This window comes from Passer domesticus, chromosome 7 (assembly GCF_036417665.1).
Source record: "Passer domesticus isolate bPasDom1 chromosome 7, bPasDom1.hap1, whole genome shotgun sequence".
In the NCBI taxonomy this organism is placed as follows: Eukaryota; Metazoa; Chordata; class Aves; order Passeriformes; family Passeridae; genus Passer; species Passer domesticus.
Genome location: NC_087480.1, coordinates 33119655 through 33140002, shown reverse-complemented (window position 1 = coordinate 33140002; position 20348 = coordinate 33119655). Strand labels below are relative to the sequence as shown.

The 20348-nt window shown below is 51.5% G+C and overlaps 1 protein-coding gene and 1 long non-coding RNA gene across 5 annotated transcripts; one reads left to right on the top strand and one right to left on the bottom strand.

The window, feature by feature from the left end:
• The first annotated feature begins 5089 nt into the window (after positions 1-5089).
• Positions 5090-8722, top strand: FASLG (Fas ligand). The gene is made up of 4 exons (XM_064427514.1): positions 5090-5743; positions 6004-6049; positions 6930-6968; positions 7440-8722. Exons 1-4 carry the CDS (start codon positions 5396-5398, stop codon positions 7832-7834), a joined length of 828 nt encoding a protein of 275 aa, XP_064283584.1. The 5' UTR covers positions 5090-5395; the 3' UTR covers positions 7835-8722.
• LOC135304755 (uncharacterized) lies at positions 5617-18165 on the bottom strand. 4 transcript variants are annotated; one of them, XR_010366013.1, is made up of 5 exons: positions 17150-18165; positions 16591-16679; positions 16193-16308; positions 15304-15538; positions 5617-5713 (listed from the first exon to the last, which is right to left on the bottom strand). It is a non-coding gene; the product is annotated as an uncharacterized LOC135304755 (long non-coding RNA). The 4 variants fall into 4 exon arrangements; XR_010366014.1 differs by lacking the exon at positions 5617-5713 and having other exon boundaries at positions 15052-15538; positions 17150-17220; positions 17344-18165; XR_010366012.1 differs by lacking the exon at positions 5617-5713 and having other exon boundaries at positions 15052-15538.
• Between the last annotated feature and the right edge of the window lie 2183 nt (positions 18166-20348).

Sequence of the window (20348 nt, the reverse complement as noted above, 5' to 3'; positions counted from 1 at the left end):
TGTGCTGATCAGTGAGGCTGCATGTTGAAATCCCAATCACACATTCAGGTTTCCAAGTTAACAATTGCAGATGTAAAACCAAATATGTTCTAATCTGGTCCCTTAATACCCTGCTCCCTCTGTACTGGGCCTGACTTAGGTCTGAGGAGTTGATGCATTTGTGGAAAATACCAGTGATAAATCCTGTCCTGTATTGAACACGTGGGAGGTGTGCCATGGGAATAAAGCATCTGAAGGAACCTACAGGGCCAATTATGGTTTTGCAGACTTCAGAGTGTGTTCTGGTAAGAGACTGGAGATTGAACCACAGCTTCCAGCTTCTACCCTGCTATCTGTAACCACTGCTAAAAAAAAAAAAAAATCTCTTGCCATCAGGTTATTATTGCCTAATGTTTTCCTTTCATGTGTGCTCTTGAGTAATTTTTTACTTTCAGTTTTATTAATGTCATGCAATCTAGCTTTCAAAAATTGGTTCTTTGGAATCAAGTCTCTTAAATTGGTTCTAGACTTTATCTAGGGTTCATAGTTTCTAATGAAGAGAGTTTATACTTCTCAAATTCCTGTGTGACAGTGTCATGATGCTGCAAGCCAGGGTTGGACAGCTGTTGGTGTGAAACACCCACACCCAGAAACCAGAGTGTGTGCTGGAGTGAGGATGGTGTCCCTCAGTGCTTGGGCAGGTCCTGAGCCCGAGGTAAAAAAAATCTTTAATGTGAAGGTTTCCATGTGAGAGTGGATGGGTGCAAACACACCTGGTGTGAGTGGCTGCTGTGTTTGCCAAAGGAAGGTGTTTAGGTTCTGTACATTAACTATCAGTGGAAATCGAGGCTTTTTTAAAGATGCACACTCTACCAGCTGTGTGGTGATCTAAGCAGATAACTCCAAACTAAGGTGCTGTGTGGCTTCTGCTTTTGCTAAGTTACAGCACGGGGTGGAACAGCTTAGCAGGTTTTGTTTCATGAGGCACAAACATGTTCCACTTCATTTGGAACAGAGAAGTGGAGAGCCCTGCCCACGGAGTGCTGCAGGTGTCTCATTGCTGGAAACCCTGAGTGTCCAACTGCAGCTGCTGGGCTTTGTGGCAGCTCCACAGGAGCCTCTTCCCACAGCTCCCACAGGTAAAAGCTTAGTGCTGAAACCCACTCACCTTGCCCTGGCTTAGCCCTTCTCTAATTTAAGCAGGATGGCTTTGGAAGAAGCTTCCCAGGAGGCTCCTGCTGTCTGGTCCTGGCAGGGGCTGGGGGCTGCGGCTGGCCCTGGCTCTGCTGCTTTCCACTGAGTCACCAGGAGCTCCCACGCAGCAGGGAGGTTTTGGGAGGCAATGCAGAGGAGCTGAGCTCTGCCCCTCGTGGACCCAGAGATGGAAAGGAAACGTTTGCCACCTTGGGGCCTGTTTTTCTCCCCTGTCAGATGTGGTTGCAGCCTCCGTCCAGCTGTGTGCCCTCTGTGAGCTCACAGCAAACAACAGTCCCTGTCTGCTGTTTGTCTTTTCCCAGAGAAATAACTGAAAGCAGCAGCTACTGAAGCTTCTGTGAGTTGTAGTGACACAATTACAGTTGGTTTGTCTTGAATGGGCTGAGGCTGGCTGCTCCCAAGAAGGAATTAAACTGCCAGGCACTGCCCAGGGCCCCTGGCCAGCAGAGCCAGCTGGTGTTTGCCAGGGCTGGGGCAGGGCACAGACCCTGCAGGAGGGCTTGGGAATGAGACCCTTGGGAATGTCCTGTTCTCCCTTCAGCTGAGAGGGTCAGGAACTCAACACCTGCATGTTCTCCTGGTCTTCCTCACAACTGGCCACAGCACCTTGTTCTGTTTTGCCCTGTGGCACCACAGGATGACCCTGCTGCTCTGGTTCTCAATTAGATTCCCCTTACCTCAGAGCCACTCTACCTCATTTCCCTGCACTTACCACAGGCACAAAAGAAATGAAAGCAGCAGAGTAATATTTTAATTTCTCTTTCTCATCTGCTTTGGCCCCTTGGGTTCTCTCTCACCTCAGGACAGAGCCCTGTTTGGCTGAATCCAGAGCTGCTGGTTGGAATCAGGCTGAAGGAGAGGACAGAGCACCTTGCTCCCTGGAAGAGGGACGTGGTAAGCACTGTAACACCAGGCCAGGGCTGTTAGCAGTGGACTTGGAAACCTGTTCTTGTGTGTGAACATCTGAATGTCCTTGCCATGGCTTTACATGTGCAACAAATGCTCCTGGCAAGGAGAGCAGTTGTTGAGGAAATAAAAACCAGCACCTTTATTTGAGAAACCAAACTGTTAATAAACATGTAATAAAGAAAACAACGTGAAGATGTCGGTGCTATCTGCAAAGGCTGGGTGAGTTCTGGGGCCTTCCACACCCCACTGAGGCTGCAGCAATGGAGGCCCACTCCCTTTGGAGGCAGCTGTCACAAGCATCCATACCAGTGTTCAGTCAAAAATCCATCTTTTTGTTCAAACTCCTTCAGATTTGGCTCACAACTAGTGGTTCCTTGAGAGGCTTTTTATTCTGTGAGATTTAGGAGCTCTCTGCTGCTGGAAATCATCCCTCTCTTCACAGGTTTTCCACATGCTGTCCATCCCTCCCTGCCAATCTGCTCTTGAAAAGACAGATTTGAACCTCCTTTCTGTCCAACAGTTCCTGCAACTTCTTCCAGAGCCTCTCTGGAGTTGAACAAAGCCTTGTGGAGTGAGTTCCAGGAGTGTGTGCAGCTGCCCAGAGCTGTGTGAGCTCTATGGGAGCCTGTGGGCTTTGCCTGCTGGAAGCTCATGTCCAGCTGAGGAGCCTCTCAGCTTCAGACTTTTCTTTCTAGCACATTGTTTTCTACCCCAAGAACTTGATCTGCAGTCTTTGTTTCTTGCCTTCTTTCTGATTCAATTCTCTGTCCTCATGATGAGTCCTGTGTTTTTGAATGCAATTCTCAACTTTCTCAGTTGCTCTTTGGTGTAATTCCTGCAGCCCTGTTGGCTTTCAAGAGCTGCTTTTTAGCATTTCCACTAGTCATTAGTGTAATGGGAAATATTTGTTAATTGCTTCCAGAGAGATTCTGTCCAAAACATGGTGAGAGCCTCTCCTACACGGAGGTTCACACTTCAGTTTTTGTTTTGAGTTTCAGGGTTTATTTTCTGTCAAGTATTACATCTGGATCATTGTTCAAGTCCTGCTTGCTTTGGGCTGCTTCAGGCAGGTCACTAAATCCTGCTGACACAAACTCTTAGCTGCTGGCTGATTCTCTGCCATCAACTTCAGCGTAATTGTGTGCCTTGTTAATTAAGAGCTCTCACCTCGCCTCTGGGGGTGAACTGGGGAAGGAGAGTGCTCTTCTGAGCAAATCCTCTTTTGCAGCCTGTGTAATGTTTTCTGTTGGTTTGGTAAAGGGGAACAATTCTCTGATGAGGGCGATGGAAGGAGTTTCCATTGGAAAATATTCCTTCCTGTTCAAATGACGTAACAGGGCTGCTGGAAACAGGGTGTGCAGACTGGCTCAAGAGGGGGAGAGGGTGGTGGAGGCAAACCTGACACCCCTTTTGTCCTTCTCACGCCCTGTTTTCCTGCCCAGCTGTCCTTGTTAGGAGGCCTCAGCCTTGTCTAAATTCTAGCTCTAGGCCTTCTAGCAAAATTCCCCTGACTGAAGTGCCTACCTGCAGCAAATTGTCCTGCCGTTATTTCAGCAGTCCTGTTCATATCCTGTGTCGTTTGAGCACAGAGCCTGCAGGCACCCCAACCTGCTTTTTTTTGGACTAGAGATCTCCAGGGGTCCCTTCCACCCCCAGGCATGCTGTGACTCTGTGATCCTGATGTGCTGTGCAGGCACAGCCCTGCCTGGCACCGTCTCCCAGTCAGTGTCTGTCATCTTGTGGTGTCTGAAGGGGGTGCCAGGAAAACAGAGTGACAGCAGGAGAAGCAAAGGGAGAGGTCCCCAAAAGCATGCTGTGAACTAAATATTTTTGATGGTAAAATAGCCCCCAGCTTTGGTTTGCCACCACATGGGCTATTAGCAGGCTCTTGATCTGGGCATCCAAAAAAGAAGGTGCAGCTGAAAGAGCTTCAGTTGGTTTCCTTTAAAAAAGCATCTTTGTGAAAGTGGGAAGCAGTGGGTGTGGAGTAAGAACACTTGTGACATTTAAGGGAAACTGCTACTCTCTCCTCAGTCCCACCTCAACAAGCTGTTGGCATTAACACAGTGTCAGAAAAATGTGGAAGTGGATCCTCTCCAGGCAAAGCCAATATTGTGACCCTCTCTTGTAATGGCTGTGGTGGGGGATGGGGACCTGTCCTTGGGTGCTGTTCTGGGACAGAGACACTGAGCCAGGCTAGGTGTGACCAAGCCTGACCTTGTTAGAGTTGGATTTTTGTTGCTTTTGTGTCTCTTAAACCCTAAAGTGTGAGGAAGAGCCAGATGGGGTTGTTGAAACCTGTGCTGTGGATTGCTGCTGAAGCAAAGGGCTGGTGAATATCTTCAAAGAGCAGTGGGGTGTCTGGTGGTGCAAGACTTTGTCAGCATGTCTGACTTATTGGTGCAGGCAAAGCTGAGCCCTTGCTTCGGAGAAACAAGTGTACAAAGATTCAAACGTGCCCTTTTCAGATCCCAGTTTTGATGTTCAAGATCAAAGCCTGTGTATTGAGATTGCTTCCTTCAGCCACAGAGGCTAATCTCTGGTTTGCTCTTGTGTTAAGTATTTCCTTTTTTTAACACTACCCAATAGAAATACACACTTCAACACGGGGCTGTAAAGTGAAAGAAAAAGTATTCCTAATCCCTTGTGTGCACCTGTGAATCTGGGGGGAAATTTCACTGTCCCCACCTAGAAATCTGCAGTACATGAGGAATGGAAATTGAAAAATAGAAATGTCCCTGTCTCTCCTCATTAGGATATTGTAATGAGCTCCCAAAGCGCTGGCCCTTGCAGCATGGTGTGGACTCTGTGTTTCTCCTTGGGAGGCAGGAGGGCAGCCCCGGAGCTGGCCCTGCCCGGGCTGTTCCCGCTGGGGCGGCTCTGCTCGGGCTGCCTTCTGCTCTCGGAGGCTTCCACCAGGCAGGAGAGCGCCTGTGCGCTGTGCCGGGCCGTGCCCCGCGGAGCGCCGGGGAAGGGATGCTCGGGATGCTCGGCGGGCAGGAACGGAGCGACCCTGGCATCCCACGGGCTCGGCTCCGCATCCCCGCCGAGGAGGGCTCCTGGGCTCCGTCCCTCCTGCGGGGCCGGAGGGTTTGTGGCTCCTGCAGCCCGACAGCCCTGCCCGCGGTCGGGCGCTGCGGAGGCAGCAGGTTTTGGGGCCCGGGAGCCCCGGGCGGCAGCGCAGCCCCCGAGCGGGGCTGTGGGAGGAGGGTGGGTCCCGGCCGGGCCGGAAGGGGCTCTGCTGCTGGTGCTTGGAGGCTCTCGGAGTCGCAGCATCCCTGGCACCGCACGGATGCAGGCGCAGCGGGGCAGAGCCGCGGCCGGCCCGCCGGGGCTCGGCTGCCGCCGGGACGAGCCCGGCAGGCAGGGCCGGCCCGTGCCGCTGCCGCAGAGCCTGAACTATCGCCCGCAGATCTTCTGGCTGGACGGCTGTGCCGAGGCAGGGGCTCCCTGTGCCCCCGCGGCGCCTTTCCCCCCGCCCGTGCCCCAGCGGAGCAGAAAACCATGGGACAGGGACAGGGAGAGGAGCAGCGCCGGCTTCCTGGTGATGTTCTTGCTGATCCTGGTGGCCTTCACCGGAGTGGGGCTGAGCATATTCAAGATTTTTCACCTGGAGAAGGAAGTGGAAGAGCTCAGAGAGGTGAGGTCCGCCTGGCTGGGCGCAGGTCCCTGGGGAAACGGGAAAAGGAGCCCTTGGGATGAAGGGTGCCTGAGATGCCCGCAGGGGGCACGGCGGTGCCTGCTGGCACAGAGGAAGGGGGTGCCTGTTCCCCTGACTGTATCGGGATATCTCTGTGTATTTCTCAGCATTCGCAGCCCCCCATGGAGCTAAATCCCTCGATTTAACCACTGTCAAAGGCTGCTCAGCTCTAAGCCAATGTCCCTCTTCTCTCTTGCCAGTCTGCCAGCGCTGAGCACATCCCTCCAGCCTCTCAGAAACTCACAGGTGAGTCCATGCCTGCAGCAGGAGCCCAGTGAAATTGGAACTTTCCACAAGAACCTGCCCATTTTTCCAGATTAAAAAAAAAAAAAAGTTTCAATTTTGGTGGAATAATTTAAAACTTTGGTTTGAACTTCCAAACTATTGCTTTTCTTTTGCATTCCATGCTAATGTCACAAGTGAGGATATCCTTCTCAAAAATGGCCAAGTCAGAAAGAAATTTTCAGTCCTCTTGACAGGTTTTTTCCTAGCTCTGAAAAGTTTTATTCCCCCCCCCCCCCCCGAGAATTTTATTAATTAGAAAATTTATTTTTCAAATTTGTTCTGATACTGAATTAAAAAAAAAAAAATTCTTGGGAAAGGGAAGTCCTGGTTCTCCTATATCCTATATATCCTATATCAGTAAATTTTCTCCTTTAGGGGAAGGGCAGCTCTCATTTGAACTGGATGCTCAGTGCTCTGACCACAGGCTTCTTTAGCAGAGGTTGAACATAAATAACAAACCTGAATTTCTTGAGGGGGCTGGATAAAGATATAGAAGCAAGGAAACAGTGTAAAGGAGAAAGGGGAGCTGAGAGAAAAATTTAATTGGCTTGAGAAAAGAAAAGGCTGCTTCTGAAATTAAAGATGAAATAGATGTTGAGGAAAAGCGAAGGGATGGAGTGGGATGGGCTCCAAACACCGAGTCACTGGAATGGGCCCACCTCTCCAGAGGGAACTCAGCCCTGCAGGGCAGGCAGAGCTTTCCCAGCTGGGCTCTCCCTTCCTGAGGACAGTCCAGTTCCTGCCTGCCCCGTGGGATGGAGGGTCTGCAGGGCTCAGGTCCCCCCTGCTCTCTGGGCTGACTTCTCCATGGAGCTCCAATGTCTTCCCTATCTTTGTGCAGGGCAGAGGAAGGAGGTGAGGAGGGCAGCCCATGTGACAGGTACGTGTGGGGGAGCAGGGCTGGCACCCGGGGTGGGGTCAGAGGGGAACATGGACCTGGGATGAGATCAGAGGGTGCCATGGACCTGGGATGGGGTCAGAGGGTGCCATGGACCTGGGATGGGGTCAGAGGGTGCCATGGCTGGAGTTTTGAGCAGCCCACCCCACACAGGCTTTGCTGCTCTGCTCGGGTGACACGTCTGCTCTGACGGTGGAAATTTGCTCCGCAGACAAAACCCTCCCCCTCACTTATGCTTCTCAGTGAGGCCTGCCTTTGCCTTGGTTTTTGGGTGTGCAGGGCAGGAGTGGCACTGGGGCTGGCACTGGTGAGGGGTGAGGCCCAGGAGGACTTTCCACACCGCAGACAAGGCTGGGAGAAGGGCTGCCTTGGGATGTGGGGCGTGACCTGAGCAAAGAACACCCAACCAAACGTACTTCCCACCCTTCTCTTTGGTCTTGTTTGGGCTTCCAGGCAACCCAGCGCAGCAGGACCTGCCTCTGGAGTGGGAGCCCACCTCTGGCCATGCCTACACCAGTGGCATCCAGTACCACAACCGGGGGCTGCTGGTCAGCGAGCCGGGGCTGTACTTCGTGTACTCCAAGGTGCTGTTCCGCGGCAGCGCCTGTGACAGCCAGCTCCTGTCCCACGTGGTGTACAAGAGGAACCCGGCCTCCCCGGGCAGCCTCGTGCTCATGGAGGACAAAGCCACCAACTTCTGCACGGGCCAGAGGATGTGGGCCCGCAGCAGCTACCTGGGGGCTCTCTTCAGGCTCAGGAAGATGGACAGCTTGCACGTCAACGTCTCCAAAATCGCCTTGGTAAACTTTGAGGAATCCAAGACTTTCTTTGGTTTGTTTAAGCTTTGAAATGGAGCGTGGCTGGCAGCCCCTTCACACGCACACCCACACAGATGTATGAGGGCTGAGTGCTGCCTGGGCACCACAAAACCCACCCAGAAACCGTGCTTGGGCTTCAGCATGAGGGGATCCAAGCAGCTGGGAAAGGCTTGAAAGCACCAGGGCTGTGCTGCACCAGCCTGAACAGAATTGCACATGTTCTCCTTACAAAGACCCCAACAAACTCAGAAAGTGGTGTGCTGAAAACCCTGCTGGAACTCACTACTTGCTGCCTGAGAAGATGGTGGGACCTGCTGCTCCCCGTGGTGTCACAGCCCTGGGGGGTGTTAAGGAGGTGTCTGGGTCATGCCACGACACCGCAGTGGTGTGGGGACGAGCAGTGTGAACAGCTGCTCCCCCCAGCCATGGCTGGCACTGCTCAGCACTGGGACTGCTGTACCACAGGCACCTCCTGCTAGCTGGGCTGGGAGAGGTGCTGTGTTCATTTTCTGTTAAGCTATGGACTGTTCCCATCCCAGGAAATGCTCCCCAACCTCTTTATTTAACTCATCCCAAGTGCCTTGCCAGGAAGATGCCAGGAGCAGCAGTGTCCTGAGGGGTGTCCCAGAAGTGGCAGCGTGACCACACCATGGTGGTGGGGATGGTGGGGTGGCCATGGGCTCTCTAAGCAGCACAGCAGTGCAGGGAAGTGGGGCTTGAGGTGAAAGCAGCACCCCGAGCCCCCTCCTGCCCCTCCAGCACATGAGGGCTCCCCATGGGGGCCTGGTCTGCCACCCCTTCCTGATGCAGCTGGTGACACGCTGGCACCTGTCAACTGCATGACTTTGCTGGGCCCCTTGCCATGAGATGTTCTCTCCTGAGAAAAACACAGATGGTAAATATATATTTTTCTAGTGAGTGATGCTGTCCTCTCCTCATTTGGTGCCACAGGCTGGACCATGGCCTCTGTGACCAGGGCTCAGTGCCTCAGTCCTTCTCCAGCAGCGTGGCAGAAATGTCATCCCTCTTTGCTGCCTGCTTGGCACTGCACAGTGCCCTTTCCACGAGGCTTTGGAGCTCCAGCGTTGAAACATCAGGATCTGGGGCCTGGGAAGGTGTGGTGTGGGCAGCACAGAGCAGGCAGCACAAGCCCATCAGGAAGGGGCTGACTCAAACCACTGGTTAGAACTGGAGAGGAGCCAGGCACTGGTGGCTGAGCACAAGTGCTGCTGTCTGTCCCCAAAGGCTCATCTGAGTGACCTCTGGCCCCAGAAGCACTTCTCACAGAGTGGTCTGAAGGGCAAAGAAACAAATTGGTGCAAAAAAACCCCAAACCCTGTTTGTTCATCCTGGTGTCAGCTCCACGGGGTTCTAACCCTGGGGCTGTCACTGCCACCAGGGAGGGCACAAGGCTGCAGCTGGTCCATCATCACCTCTGCCCCTGCTCCTGCCCTCCTGCAACTCTGCTGCTGCTCTCAGTGAGGGTGGCTCCTCAGCAGCCTGCAGCATTTGTTTCCTTTGCCACCGTGCTGCTCTCAGCTCAGTGTGGTTTGTGTTGTCTGCTTCAGGGAAGTTTATTTCTTTGAAACTTCTCAGTGGTCTGGCTACTGCTGTGGCCAGTGGGAGGGGAAAGCTGCAGCCCTGCTCACACTGCTGATGTTTCCACTGCTTTTCTCAGGGTGGAAAATATCTCAAAAGGATGAAGTTCAGGGGTCTTCTGGCTTTACTTTTTCTCTGCAAGTATCAGAGGGTGAAACTGCACAGCACAGGGATGGAGCTGCTGGGTCCAGACCTTTCCAGGAAAGGCTGGAAATTGCTGTCCTCTTCTGACTGCTCTTTGGGCTGTGCTGCTCTCCTGGTGATGGGACATCCCAGTGGGGAGTGGGAAGCTCTTTGTACAGCTGTCTCTGCAGCCAAACCAGCTGAGCACACCAGGTGCTTCCCTTTTCACTGGGGAGCAGCCTGGAGAGAGGCAGGGCATTCCTGGCCCACAGGAAACCTGTCCTGCTGCTCCTCTCCTGCTGGCACGGGGTTGGAAGGGCTGGGAGGATCCCAAAGCCTCTCTAGGTCACCCCACAGTAGCCATGCAAGCTGTGGCTGCAGTCAGCCCCGGGCCAGGACGAGCTCTGGCCCTTGGGAGAGGATGAGATGTGTCCTCACCTGAAATGCCAAGGGCACCCCAGAGCTGCACCTTTCAGAGGCAGGGGCACAGAGGGGTGGGCAGGGGCACAGAGGGGTGGGCAGTGCTGCTACAAACAGTTCTGGTCCTTCTGAGCAGGGCAGAGCTGGTGCAGGACCAAGCTGGGGCTCCCAGGCTTGCTCCTGGCTCAGGGGCACAGCTGCCAGTGGGATGTGGGACGTGGTTCTGCTCTGTGATCCCTCTCTCAAACATCCCCTGGAGTGCCCATGCTGAGCTCCTGGGCTCTGCCTGCAGGCTGGGAGCGAGCTCATGGCAGGATTGGACCTTTTCAATTCATAGGCTCCTTGTGCCACACTGAGTTTAATAAAGTCGTCAGCTGATCTAGCAAATTAGCTGCTCATTTAAAAACATTTTTCCTAATTGTTACCATTAAATACTCAATGAGTGTTTAATGCTGACATTAGGTTCTCTCAGGCTGAGAACTGGGGTTATTCAGCCTGGAGAAGTTTCCAGGGAGGCCTCAGAGCCCCTTCCAGTGCCTCAAGGGGATCCCAGAGAGCTGGGAAGGGACTCATGACAAGAGCATGGAGTGACAGGAAAAGGGGAATGGCTTTAATGTGAAAGGGTACAGGTTTAGGTTGGACATGGGGAAGAAATTCATCCCTAAGAGGGTGATGAGGCCCTGGCACTGCTCAGAGAAGGTGTGGGTGCCCCATCCCTGGAAGTGCCCAAGGCCTGGTGGGATGGGACTTTGGGTGAGCTGGCCTAGCAGGAGGGGTCCCTGCCAGAAACTGGGGTTATTGGAGCCATCTTTGGCCAAACCATTCTGTGATTTTTAATAGCTCTTGGGCTGTACTTAATTTTTTAAAAATAAAAATAAATTATTGAACTTTAATTGGAACCTCCCAAGTATTTTGTTCTCTCCCCAGCAAGGGAAGGGTCTGTGCATGAGAAAGGCTATCCCAGGTGCACCAGCAGGACTGAGCTGTGGGATGTTTGGGTTTTCCCTGCCCTGCAGGCCGTGGTTGCAGTGCTCTGAGCTGACATCCTCTCCCCTGATGGAGCAGCCTGGGTCCGGTGTGGAGGTGCCTCAGGAGTTTCAGCACCATTTACAGGCTCCAGAGACCCTCACTCTGCAGAGAACGTGGCTGACAAGAAGTGAGGAGCCCAGATCATCTCCTGATCAGAGTTCTCTGGTCTGCTCCCTCCGCCTGGCACAGACAGCTCCTGTGGCAGCTGAACCCTGCCCAGAAGGTGCCCATGTGTTTGGATGTGCAGCTGCCCAAATGGGGCTCTGCATGGCAAATATTTATTCTGTTTGTTGAGCACAGAGAGCTGCTTGGCAGAGATTTGGCCTCTCCTGTGGCTGATGTGCATTAGATGCTGTACCCTATTTACCTGAGACCAGGTTCCACTGCCTTGCAAACCTTGTGTAGGCTCAGGATGTGCTGTAACCAATGGGTTACATCACAGACTTCTTTTTAAAATCTCTTTTTACCTCGTTGGGTTTTTTTTTTTTTTTTTTTTTTTTTTTTTTTTTTTTTTTTTTTTTTCCCTGAGGCCAGCCTTGGGCTCTCTGAGTTTCTGTTACAATGTCCTGTGTGGGGTCACTTTTTCCAGCCCGAGGAGCTGCACAGACTGTGGCACATTTTTACCAGGTTGGGAAGGAGTTTGTCTGGTGGTTAGAGACAGGAGAAAGGGAAGAGAGGTTGATTCAGATAATGCTTTTATTCTCCCAGTGCTCTGACACATGGGGGTATTACATCATGGTTACAGAAGTGGAATTTTAGGCATGACTAAGTGGCTGAGGTTCAACGCAGCAGAAAGGAGGAGATGAGTAAAGACAGAGTAATTTTGCTGCAAGGTGAGGCAAGTTTCATGTGAATTTCTGGTTGATTTTAATGACTGAAAACAAAAAGGAAATGAGGAAGAAGAAAAGCTTGACAGCTTGTTGCTGATTGATCTCTCTGGGAATGAGGAGAGCCAAGTGCTCTGTTCCTGCACATGGCCTGTCCCAGGAGCTGTGGGAACAGGGACAAAGGCTGTCTGCTCTGGCGACTCCCAGGTTTGATTGGAAACGAGCTGCTCATTCCTCTGGGCAGCAAAGGGACTCAAAGCTGCAGGTGGAATTTCAAACCACAACATGCTTTCCACTCCCTCAGCTGCCTCCCATTCCTCAGCAGAGGCTGTGAGAGAATCACCTTCTCTCCCCTCTCACAAAATCACCACAGATATTTTATTTTAACTGTTCCTCTCTCTTCTTCCCATATTCCATAACCAGTTTCCTTCAACAACAGTTGAAAAAGTCTCTCTGTTCAGATTTCTTTTGTTGTTGGGGATTCCTCTGGCTCCCCAATAACAAGGGTCATCCCCAACCTTGGCCAGGTCATTCCTGGGGACTGAAAGCCAGCTGGTCACCTAATTCCCTGGGGAATTCACCTTGGACAGCTGCCCTGGCAGGGGAATAGCTGGCTTTTGAGCCATCTGAATGGCTGCCAGGACTGGACTGCATGTTCTCCTCAGCTCTGAGCTGGGGACATGCATTTCCCCTGGAATTTCTCTCTCCTCACTCCTGTGAGGTTTATGCCAACACAGAGGCAAAATATGTCAGAGAAAAAGGCATCAGACAGGAACATTTGTGCTTCTTAATAAGATTTCTTCATGAAGAAGAGATTAAAATTATCTGAGATTTAATTTTCATTACAGTCCTGAAGGAGAAATCCAAACCATGGAAGATGAAGAATGCACAAAGGAGAATGCCATTTTCTCAGATTCCCTGCTTGATACCAGCAGTGAAGGAGCAGGAGGATTCCAGCCCATTCAGCAGTTAAATCCCATTGCTGCACTTGGTTTGAGCCAGGGTGGCTTGGCTGACTGCTCTTTTTCCTTAAGCAGCAGAAGGAAATTATCATTTTGCTTGAAATCTCTGCTCACATCCTGTGCAGACCCTGCTTGCTGTGCTGGGGGAGGTGACTCAGATAAGGCTCAGATGGAAAGAAGGGGATGGTAATCTCCAAATTCAGTTTAAACCATCCTGAGGTCCTGTCTCCCTGCCCTTGAAGAGTTTATTTTGTCACCACATGCATTTTGTTCTGCACAGGGGGGTGGTAGTTACAGGACAGGCTGAGATCCACCTGCCAGTTGATGCATCCCTGTCTCCAGAGCCCTCCAAGGCACAGGTTAAACACATTCCAGAGCTGTGGGGTTGCAGTGCCACAAGACAAGTGCCAGGGCTGTGCACAGGATCCCTGCAAGGAGCAGAGCAGCACCTGCACAGGTTCCTGCTGCCATCAGACTCTGCTCTGGGCTGCTGGTGGCTGGAGGTGGCACTGGGAGCTTCTGCCTCTGTTGAGTTTTTATCTTCCTTTTTACCAGAGTTGGGATTAAATGTCTGAGATGGAATTTCTTGTTTGGACTCACATGTTTGTTAGTTCTTATCCATGTTACAGTCTCACAAACCCTGAGCTCTACAGCACTTCACTCTAACAAAATAAAAATGGAGCCCTGTCTCTCTCTCTCTCTCTCTCTCTGCAAGGCCTTTTAAGGATAAACAGTCCAATTAATAAATGACACCTGAATTATTTTTACTTTTAACCCAATAACCAACCACCCATGGCCTGCAATGTGGACTTTTTTATCCAATTACACAAAACCACCCAGACCCATGGAGAAGAAGGTGAAGAAGAAGGACCAGCCTCTGCCCCAAAACCTCCATCTTGCTTTATAGATATTACTATATTCTAGAACCTTAAATTCTAAATTTTCCACCCTGTGATATTACACACTTTTAATCAAACTCCACACCCACAATCCCAGTTCTATCATTCCATTTTGGAAGCCTTCTTCATGGCCTCAGGTCAATGCAGTTTTCTCTTGGGGGTCAGTGCCTGTCAGCACAGAAAGTCTAAAATTCTCAGCAGCCAGGGTTTCAACATGCTTCCAAGTGCTCATTCCTCTCTCCTGCAGGACACTACCTGAAAGTCCTGACCAGCATTTCAGCCAAAATTGTTCCACTCACTGCCATCCTTTATCTCCCTGCAGACAAAAGTAAGCAAGACCCCAGCTCTGGTGCTTGAAGGAAGCTGGAGGATGCACTGAGGGGACAAAGCAAGAGAACTTGGGGACATGGTGGCAGCCACCAAGGCTGCCATGCTCAAGAGCACTGCTAAGGACATTGGGGCTGAAGGCAGAGTTGCCAGCAGCCATACAACCACTCAGCTCTGAAAAAAAACCTGAAATTGGCACTTGGCAGCAGTGCTTTGGTTTCAGCTGCCTGCCTGGGAGCCCTGGGATTGCAGGGCACTGAGGAGCTGCCTGGGAGCCCTGGGATTGCAGGGCAGTGAGGAGAGGCTGCCTGGGAGCCCTGGGATTGCAGGGCACTGAGCAGGAGCTGCCTGGGAGCCCTGGGATTGCAGGGCAGTGAGGAGAGGCTGCCTGGGAGCCCTGGGATTGCAGGGCACTGAGCAGGAGCTGCCTGCCTGGGAGCCCTGGGATTGCAGGGCACTGAGAGGGGCTGCCTGGGAGCCCTGGGATTGCAGGGCAGTGAGGAGAGGCTGCCTGGGAGCCCTGGGATTGCAGGGCACTGAGCAGGAGCTGCCTGCCTGGGAGCCCTGGGATTGCAGAACACAGAGGAGAGGCTGCCTGGGAGCCCTGGGATTGCAGGGCACTGAGGAGCTGCCTGGGAGCCCTGGGATTGCAGGGCACTGAGGAGGAGCTGCCTGGGAGCCCTGGGATTGCAGGGCACTGAGGAGCTGCCTGGGAGCCCTGGGATTGCAGGGCACTGAGGAGAGGCTGCCTGGGAGCCCTGGGATTGCAGGGCACTGAGGAGGAGCTGCCTGGGAGCCCTGGGATTGCAGGGCAGTGAGGAGGAGCTGCCTGGGAGCCCTGAGATTACAGAACACAGAGGAGAGGCTGCCTGGGAGCTCTGGGATTGCAGGGCACTGAGGAGGAACTGCCTGGGAGCTCTGGGATTGCAGAATACTGAGCAGGAGCTGCCTGGGAGCCCTGGGATTGCAGGGCACTGAGGAGAGGCTGCCTGGGAGCCCTGGGATTGCAGGGCACTGAGGAGCTGCCTGGGAGCCCTGGGATTGCAGGACACTGAGGAGAAGCTGCCTGGCTTCCTGCAGTGCCTGTGGTGGGGCCATGGCCAGCACCAGAAATGTGTGTGAAAATGGTGACAGTGGGGAGCTTGTCCCCCCCACCAGCCCACAGCCACTGAGACAAAGAGAATAATGTTCTAGGAATGATGAGGCTTAGAGAAAAGAAATTCATGGTTTCTGTCTTAAACCCTTTTCTCTCCAGGAACACCACTTAGACAGCAAGAATTACTTCTTTGTACAGCCTTCTTTGGAAGACTGACCTTTTCTTGTTACCAAGCTGCTCTCCTTTGTTTTCTTGCAACTCTTTTCTAGTGGTTTGTGCCCTCTGTAATTCGGGTTCCACTGTTGAACACTTTGCTTTTGCTCTTAGGGTGTGAAAACCTCGTGCAGAACCATTGAATCACCTGCAGGCAGAATCCGTCACGTAAGTGGTTCGGAAATTCAGCCTTTCTTTAACTGCTTTTTACTCATCTCATTCTTTACTTCTGATTTCCTCTGTGACAAAAAGAAAAAAAAAAATATAGCTACCCCTCTCCTGAAGACCTACTTTTATAAAGTGCTATTTCCTGTGGTCTCCAGGAGCACATTAAACACAGAAATGTGAAGCACTTCTGTTCTTTCTGGCTGAGTGTAAAAGGGTTGGGCAGTGAGACTGGTGACTTCCAGCAAACCCTCAACCTCCCGTGGAGCTGCTGGGTCAGCTGGGTCAGCCTGTTGAACCCCTCCCTCGCTGGGCCCTGCCAGGGCTGCAAAGGAGTTTCTGCCAGAGATGCAGATGGAAATGCCTTTTTTCCCCCCTCAGCATCCCTGTGTGCTGAATGGGGCGAGCAGGGCTGAGCCTGCTGTGATGCACTGAGCCCCACCTGGAGTGTGCTGTAGAGGAGACACCTGGCTGGACACCCCTCTCTGCACTTGAAATTTCAGTATTGGGCTGACCCAAATCAGCTCTCCCACGGCCACCCAGCCACTCTCACTGCCCCTCCTAAACAGCACAGAAAATGAGCAGGAAAGGCTCATGGTTGGGGTAAATGCAGGTAGAGCACTTACCCTCACTGCCAAAACAGGCTCAGCTGGGGGAAACCCATTTATTGTCAGTTCAAAGAGGCTCGGATGGTGAGAAACAAAGACAAAGTAACGCCTTCCACTCACCTCCAGCCCATTTTTTGCCCTTTGTGCCTTCATTCCCAGCTCCTCTGCCTCCCCCAGCTGATAAAACAGCTCCCTGCCATTCCTCCTCCATGCATTCCCCTGCCATGGTGTGGATCCTGGAAGGTGTGAAAAATGCGTATTTTATGATTGGCTTTTTGCAAATATTAAAATGAATATTATATGTGTTATGTTAGAAAGTTATGCTGTATTAATTTTCTTAAGTAGTGTGTTAAATATAGTTTTAGGTTATAACATAATGTTAAAATATAAACTGTGCTATGTAAGATACTTTTTTTTTAAAAGAGGACTTGCACCAGATAGCAGCCACAGCATACCTAAATCTTTCAGAGAAAGAGAATTCATTGCTCCATTATGAGAAGAAACTAACTTCTTCCTGCCTTGCTCAGCCGTCAGGATTCAGAGGAAGAAGTTGACGTTGACCAGACAGAATCCTTTGTTTGAATGGAATTTATACATCATGTATGAGCTGTATGAATATGCAACAGGCTGTTGTTATTAAGGGTTAATCCTCTGTTAACATGGGTCCTTTTTCGGGCTTATTTTGCCCAGAACGAGGTACCTGGACTGTGTAACTCTTTGTTTTTATTGTCTCGTATTGTCCTTATCTCAATTGTCCAGATTTTTATTACTCTAATTATATTACTATTTTTATAACCATTTTATTACTATTAAACTTTTAAATTTTTAAAACCAAGTGATTGGCGTTTTTCACAAAGGGCACTCATGAGAAGGGAGCTTGGGGTGGGCATGCAGGAGGCTCTGGAGGTGGCTGGGGAGGAGACAAGCAGGGCTGTGCTGGCACAGTGAATAACATGTGGCTGAGCTGCTAGAAGCTGTGGCAAACGGTCTGTGTGGAAAGTGACACTCATTATTCGTTAATAAATGCTATCATTGTCTGTAGACAGGCATTTTCCTCCTTAAATGAAGCAAACCTACCCACAATACAACCTGCAGCCAGCCAGGCCAGGTAAAACTGTCAGCTCTTCAGGCAGGACCCTTGAATTGTGCTGCATTTAAATTGGCAAAGAAATGGAATGTAATTGTTCTGCAATTGATATAATGCTTTTATCTCCTGTCTTGGTGAGTCCTCCAGTATTACTCTTAAAGCCTTGAAGGCCTGGAGGACTTACATGAGAATTTCTGTTTGTTTTGTGGTCTGAGCTGCTGGAGATACACCAACCTGAGCCCTTATGTGTGTGCTGAGGAGAGGGTGGTGGCCTGAACTCTGCCAAAAGTCAAATTTCTGTGCTAGTGGCTGGAAAGGAAGGCCTGGAGAGAAACTAAGAAATGCTTCTTTTTAGTAAGGAACAATTCAGGGCAAGGAGGGAGAACAAAATAGATATAAAATTTTTCCCTTCAGTGCCTGGTACTTTGGGGACACTGGTCTGAACTGACACTCAGTGTGCCCTTTGTGAGTTACGTTTTCAGCAGAAGGGTGATGCCTTAGGATTGTAGCTGTTTTCTATTTTTCATCTATATGTAATCCTGCAGTTCTTTAGTGTATAACTCTAAACTCCATATACAGTGTGAGCTGCTGCTTTCCCATTTTGGTCAGACACAACAATTCCTCTCCGGGCCTGGGAATCAAGGACACCTCACTGCCTCAGGCCTTGAGAGATGTAACTAAAAGTGAGTTGTGGGGAGAAAACTTGTGGTAAATTACTTCATTACCTAAAGCTGTAATTGGAAGATTAACCCCCAATATGCAAACAGATCAAACTTATAAAAGTGTGAAATCCTGTGACCCATTGTCCATTTTGGTTGTAGGCCCTGGGAGGCTCTGTCTGCCCTAAATGTACCTGAAGGCCATTTAATAAAGAGAACCTCTTTTTATTCCCTTAATTTTGTCTGGCCTCTGTTTCTAGGGAGCCCCAAAAGGCATCAAGGGGAGCAGGACAAAGGTGCACCAAGGCTGCAGAACCCCCAGGTCTGGAGCCATGGCTGTGAGGGAGGCCCAGGGTCTGGAGAGCTTTGGCAGGGGCTCCATGCTGGGTGCAGCACGGCTCTGCAAGGAGGATCTCTGGTGGCACAGGCAGAGCCAGGCAGTTCCCTGGCACGGGCACCAGTGACACCTGTCCCTGTGTCCCCGTGTCCTGCCTGCTGTGGAGGAGCTGTGACACCCCCTCAGCTGCTGGTGTGGCACTGTGACACTGGGCTGCTCCAGGCCAGCCTGGAGACACCGAGGCCCAGCTGATTCATCGGCATTTGCACCCTGCAAAGGACTCTTCACTGGGGAGGGTGAGTCACAGTGCTGCTGAGGCCTGGGGGGACAGAGCCCATCCTTCCACAGGGACAGAGCCCATCCTTCCATGGGGTCAGAGCCCATCCTTCCAGGTGGACAGAGCCCATCCTTCCATGGGGACAGAGCCCATCCTTCCACAGGGACAAAGCCCATCCCTCCATGTGAATAGAGCCCATCCTTCCAGGGGGACAGAGCCCATCCTTCCACGGGAAGAGAGCCCATCTTTCCATGTGGTCAGAGCCCATCCTTCCACGGGGACAAAGCCCATCATTCCACGGGGACAAAGCCCATCCTTCCAGGGGAACAGAGCCCATCCTTCCACGGGGACAAAGCCCATCCTTTCCAGGGGAATAGAGCCCATCATTCCAGGGGGACAAAGCCCATCCTTTCACGGGGACAGAGCCCATCATTCCACGGGGACAAAGCCCATCCTTTCCAGGGGAACAGAGCCCATCCTTCCACGGGGACAGAGCCCATCCTTCCACGGGGACAGAGCCCATCCTTCCAGGGGAACAAAGCCCATCCTTCCAGGGGAACAGAGCCCATCCTTCCACGGGGACAAAGCCCATCCTTTCCAGGGGAATAGAGCCCATTCTTCCAGGGGGTCAGAGCCCATCCTTCCAGGGGGTCTCAGCCCATCCTTCCATGTGGATAGAGCCCATCCTTCCATGGGGACAAAGCCCATCCTTCCACGGGGACAGAGCCCATCCTTCCATGTGGATAGAGCCCATCCTTCCACGGGGACAGAGCCCATCCTTCCATGTGGATAGAGCCCATCCTTCCAGGGGGACAAAGCCCATCCTTCCGCGGGGACAGAGCCAGGGAGGAGGAGGGGAGGTGCAGGAGGGGATGAACAGCTCCTCCCCTCTTCAGACACCTCTGGGGTGACAGATTTCTTCCAGCTGTAGGTGCTCCTCACTGTCCCCAGTGATGCCTCTCTGACACCTGGAAGGGAGAAAATCAGCAGCAAGGGTGACAAACAGCTCAGGGCCTAATGACACAGCAAATACAAACAGAAAATGTTTCTTTATTTGGTGGAAAGGCAGCTACAGGAAACCAAGCCACGCTGTGCAGGAAGCAGAGGTTACTGAGGACAGGGACAGGACAGCCAGTGGGGTTGTGTGCTTCTGGTGGTGGTGATGGTGCTGATCCACTGCTGCTCCAGAGCTTCACCACCTTAATTACTGACAGGGGAGCCTCAAAGGGCTTCCTGAGGGGCAGCAGGGGTGAGTGAGACACAGTCTGCTCTGCTGTGCATCCTGCACCTCCCAGTCACTGCTGGACGAGCTTTGCTGTTGGAACCCTGGTTACTGGGAATTTTAGATTTTCTGTGCTGACAGGCACTGACCTCCAAGAGAACACTGCATTGACCTGAGGCTGTGGAGAAGGCTTCCAAAATATAATGATAGAACTGGGATTGTGGGTATGGAGTTTAATTAGAAGTGTGTGATATCACATGGTGGAAAATTTAGAGTTGAAGGTGTTAGAATATAGTAATATCTATAAAGCAAGATGGAGGTTTTGGGGCAGAGGCTGGTCCTTCTTCTTCACCTTCTTCTCCACGGGTCTGGGTGGTTTTGTGTAATTGGATAAAACAGTCCACATTGCAGATATTGGCGGTTGGTTATTGGGTTAAAAGTGAAAATAATTCAGGTGTCATTTATTAATTGGACTGTTTATCCTTAAAAGGCCTTGGAGAGAGCGAGAGATGGGGCTCCATTTTTATTTTGTTAGAGTGAAGTGCTGTAGAGCTCAGGGTTTATGAGACTGTAGCATGGATAAGAACTAATAAACATGTGAGTCCCAAACAAGAAATTCCATCTCAGACATTTAATCCTAACCCCGGCAAAAAGAAGTTAAGACTTGTCAGGAAAGAAGTTAAGACTTTGTCAG

Bases quoted from the DNA above. Each gene is read 5' to 3' on its own strand.
- FASLG (XM_064427514.1), top strand. From the start codon at position 5,396: ATGCAGGCGCAGCGGGGCAGAGCCGCGGCCGGCCCGCCGGGGCTCGGC. The intron at 6,050-6,929 runs GTGAGTCCATGC...ATCTTTGTGCAG, and splicing joins AGCCTCTCAGAAACTCACAG to GGCAGAGGAAGGAGGTGAGG. The intron at 6,969-7,439 runs GTACGTGTGGGG...TTGGGCTTCCAG, and splicing joins GAGGGCAGCCCATGTGACAG to GCAACCCAGCGCAGCAGGAC.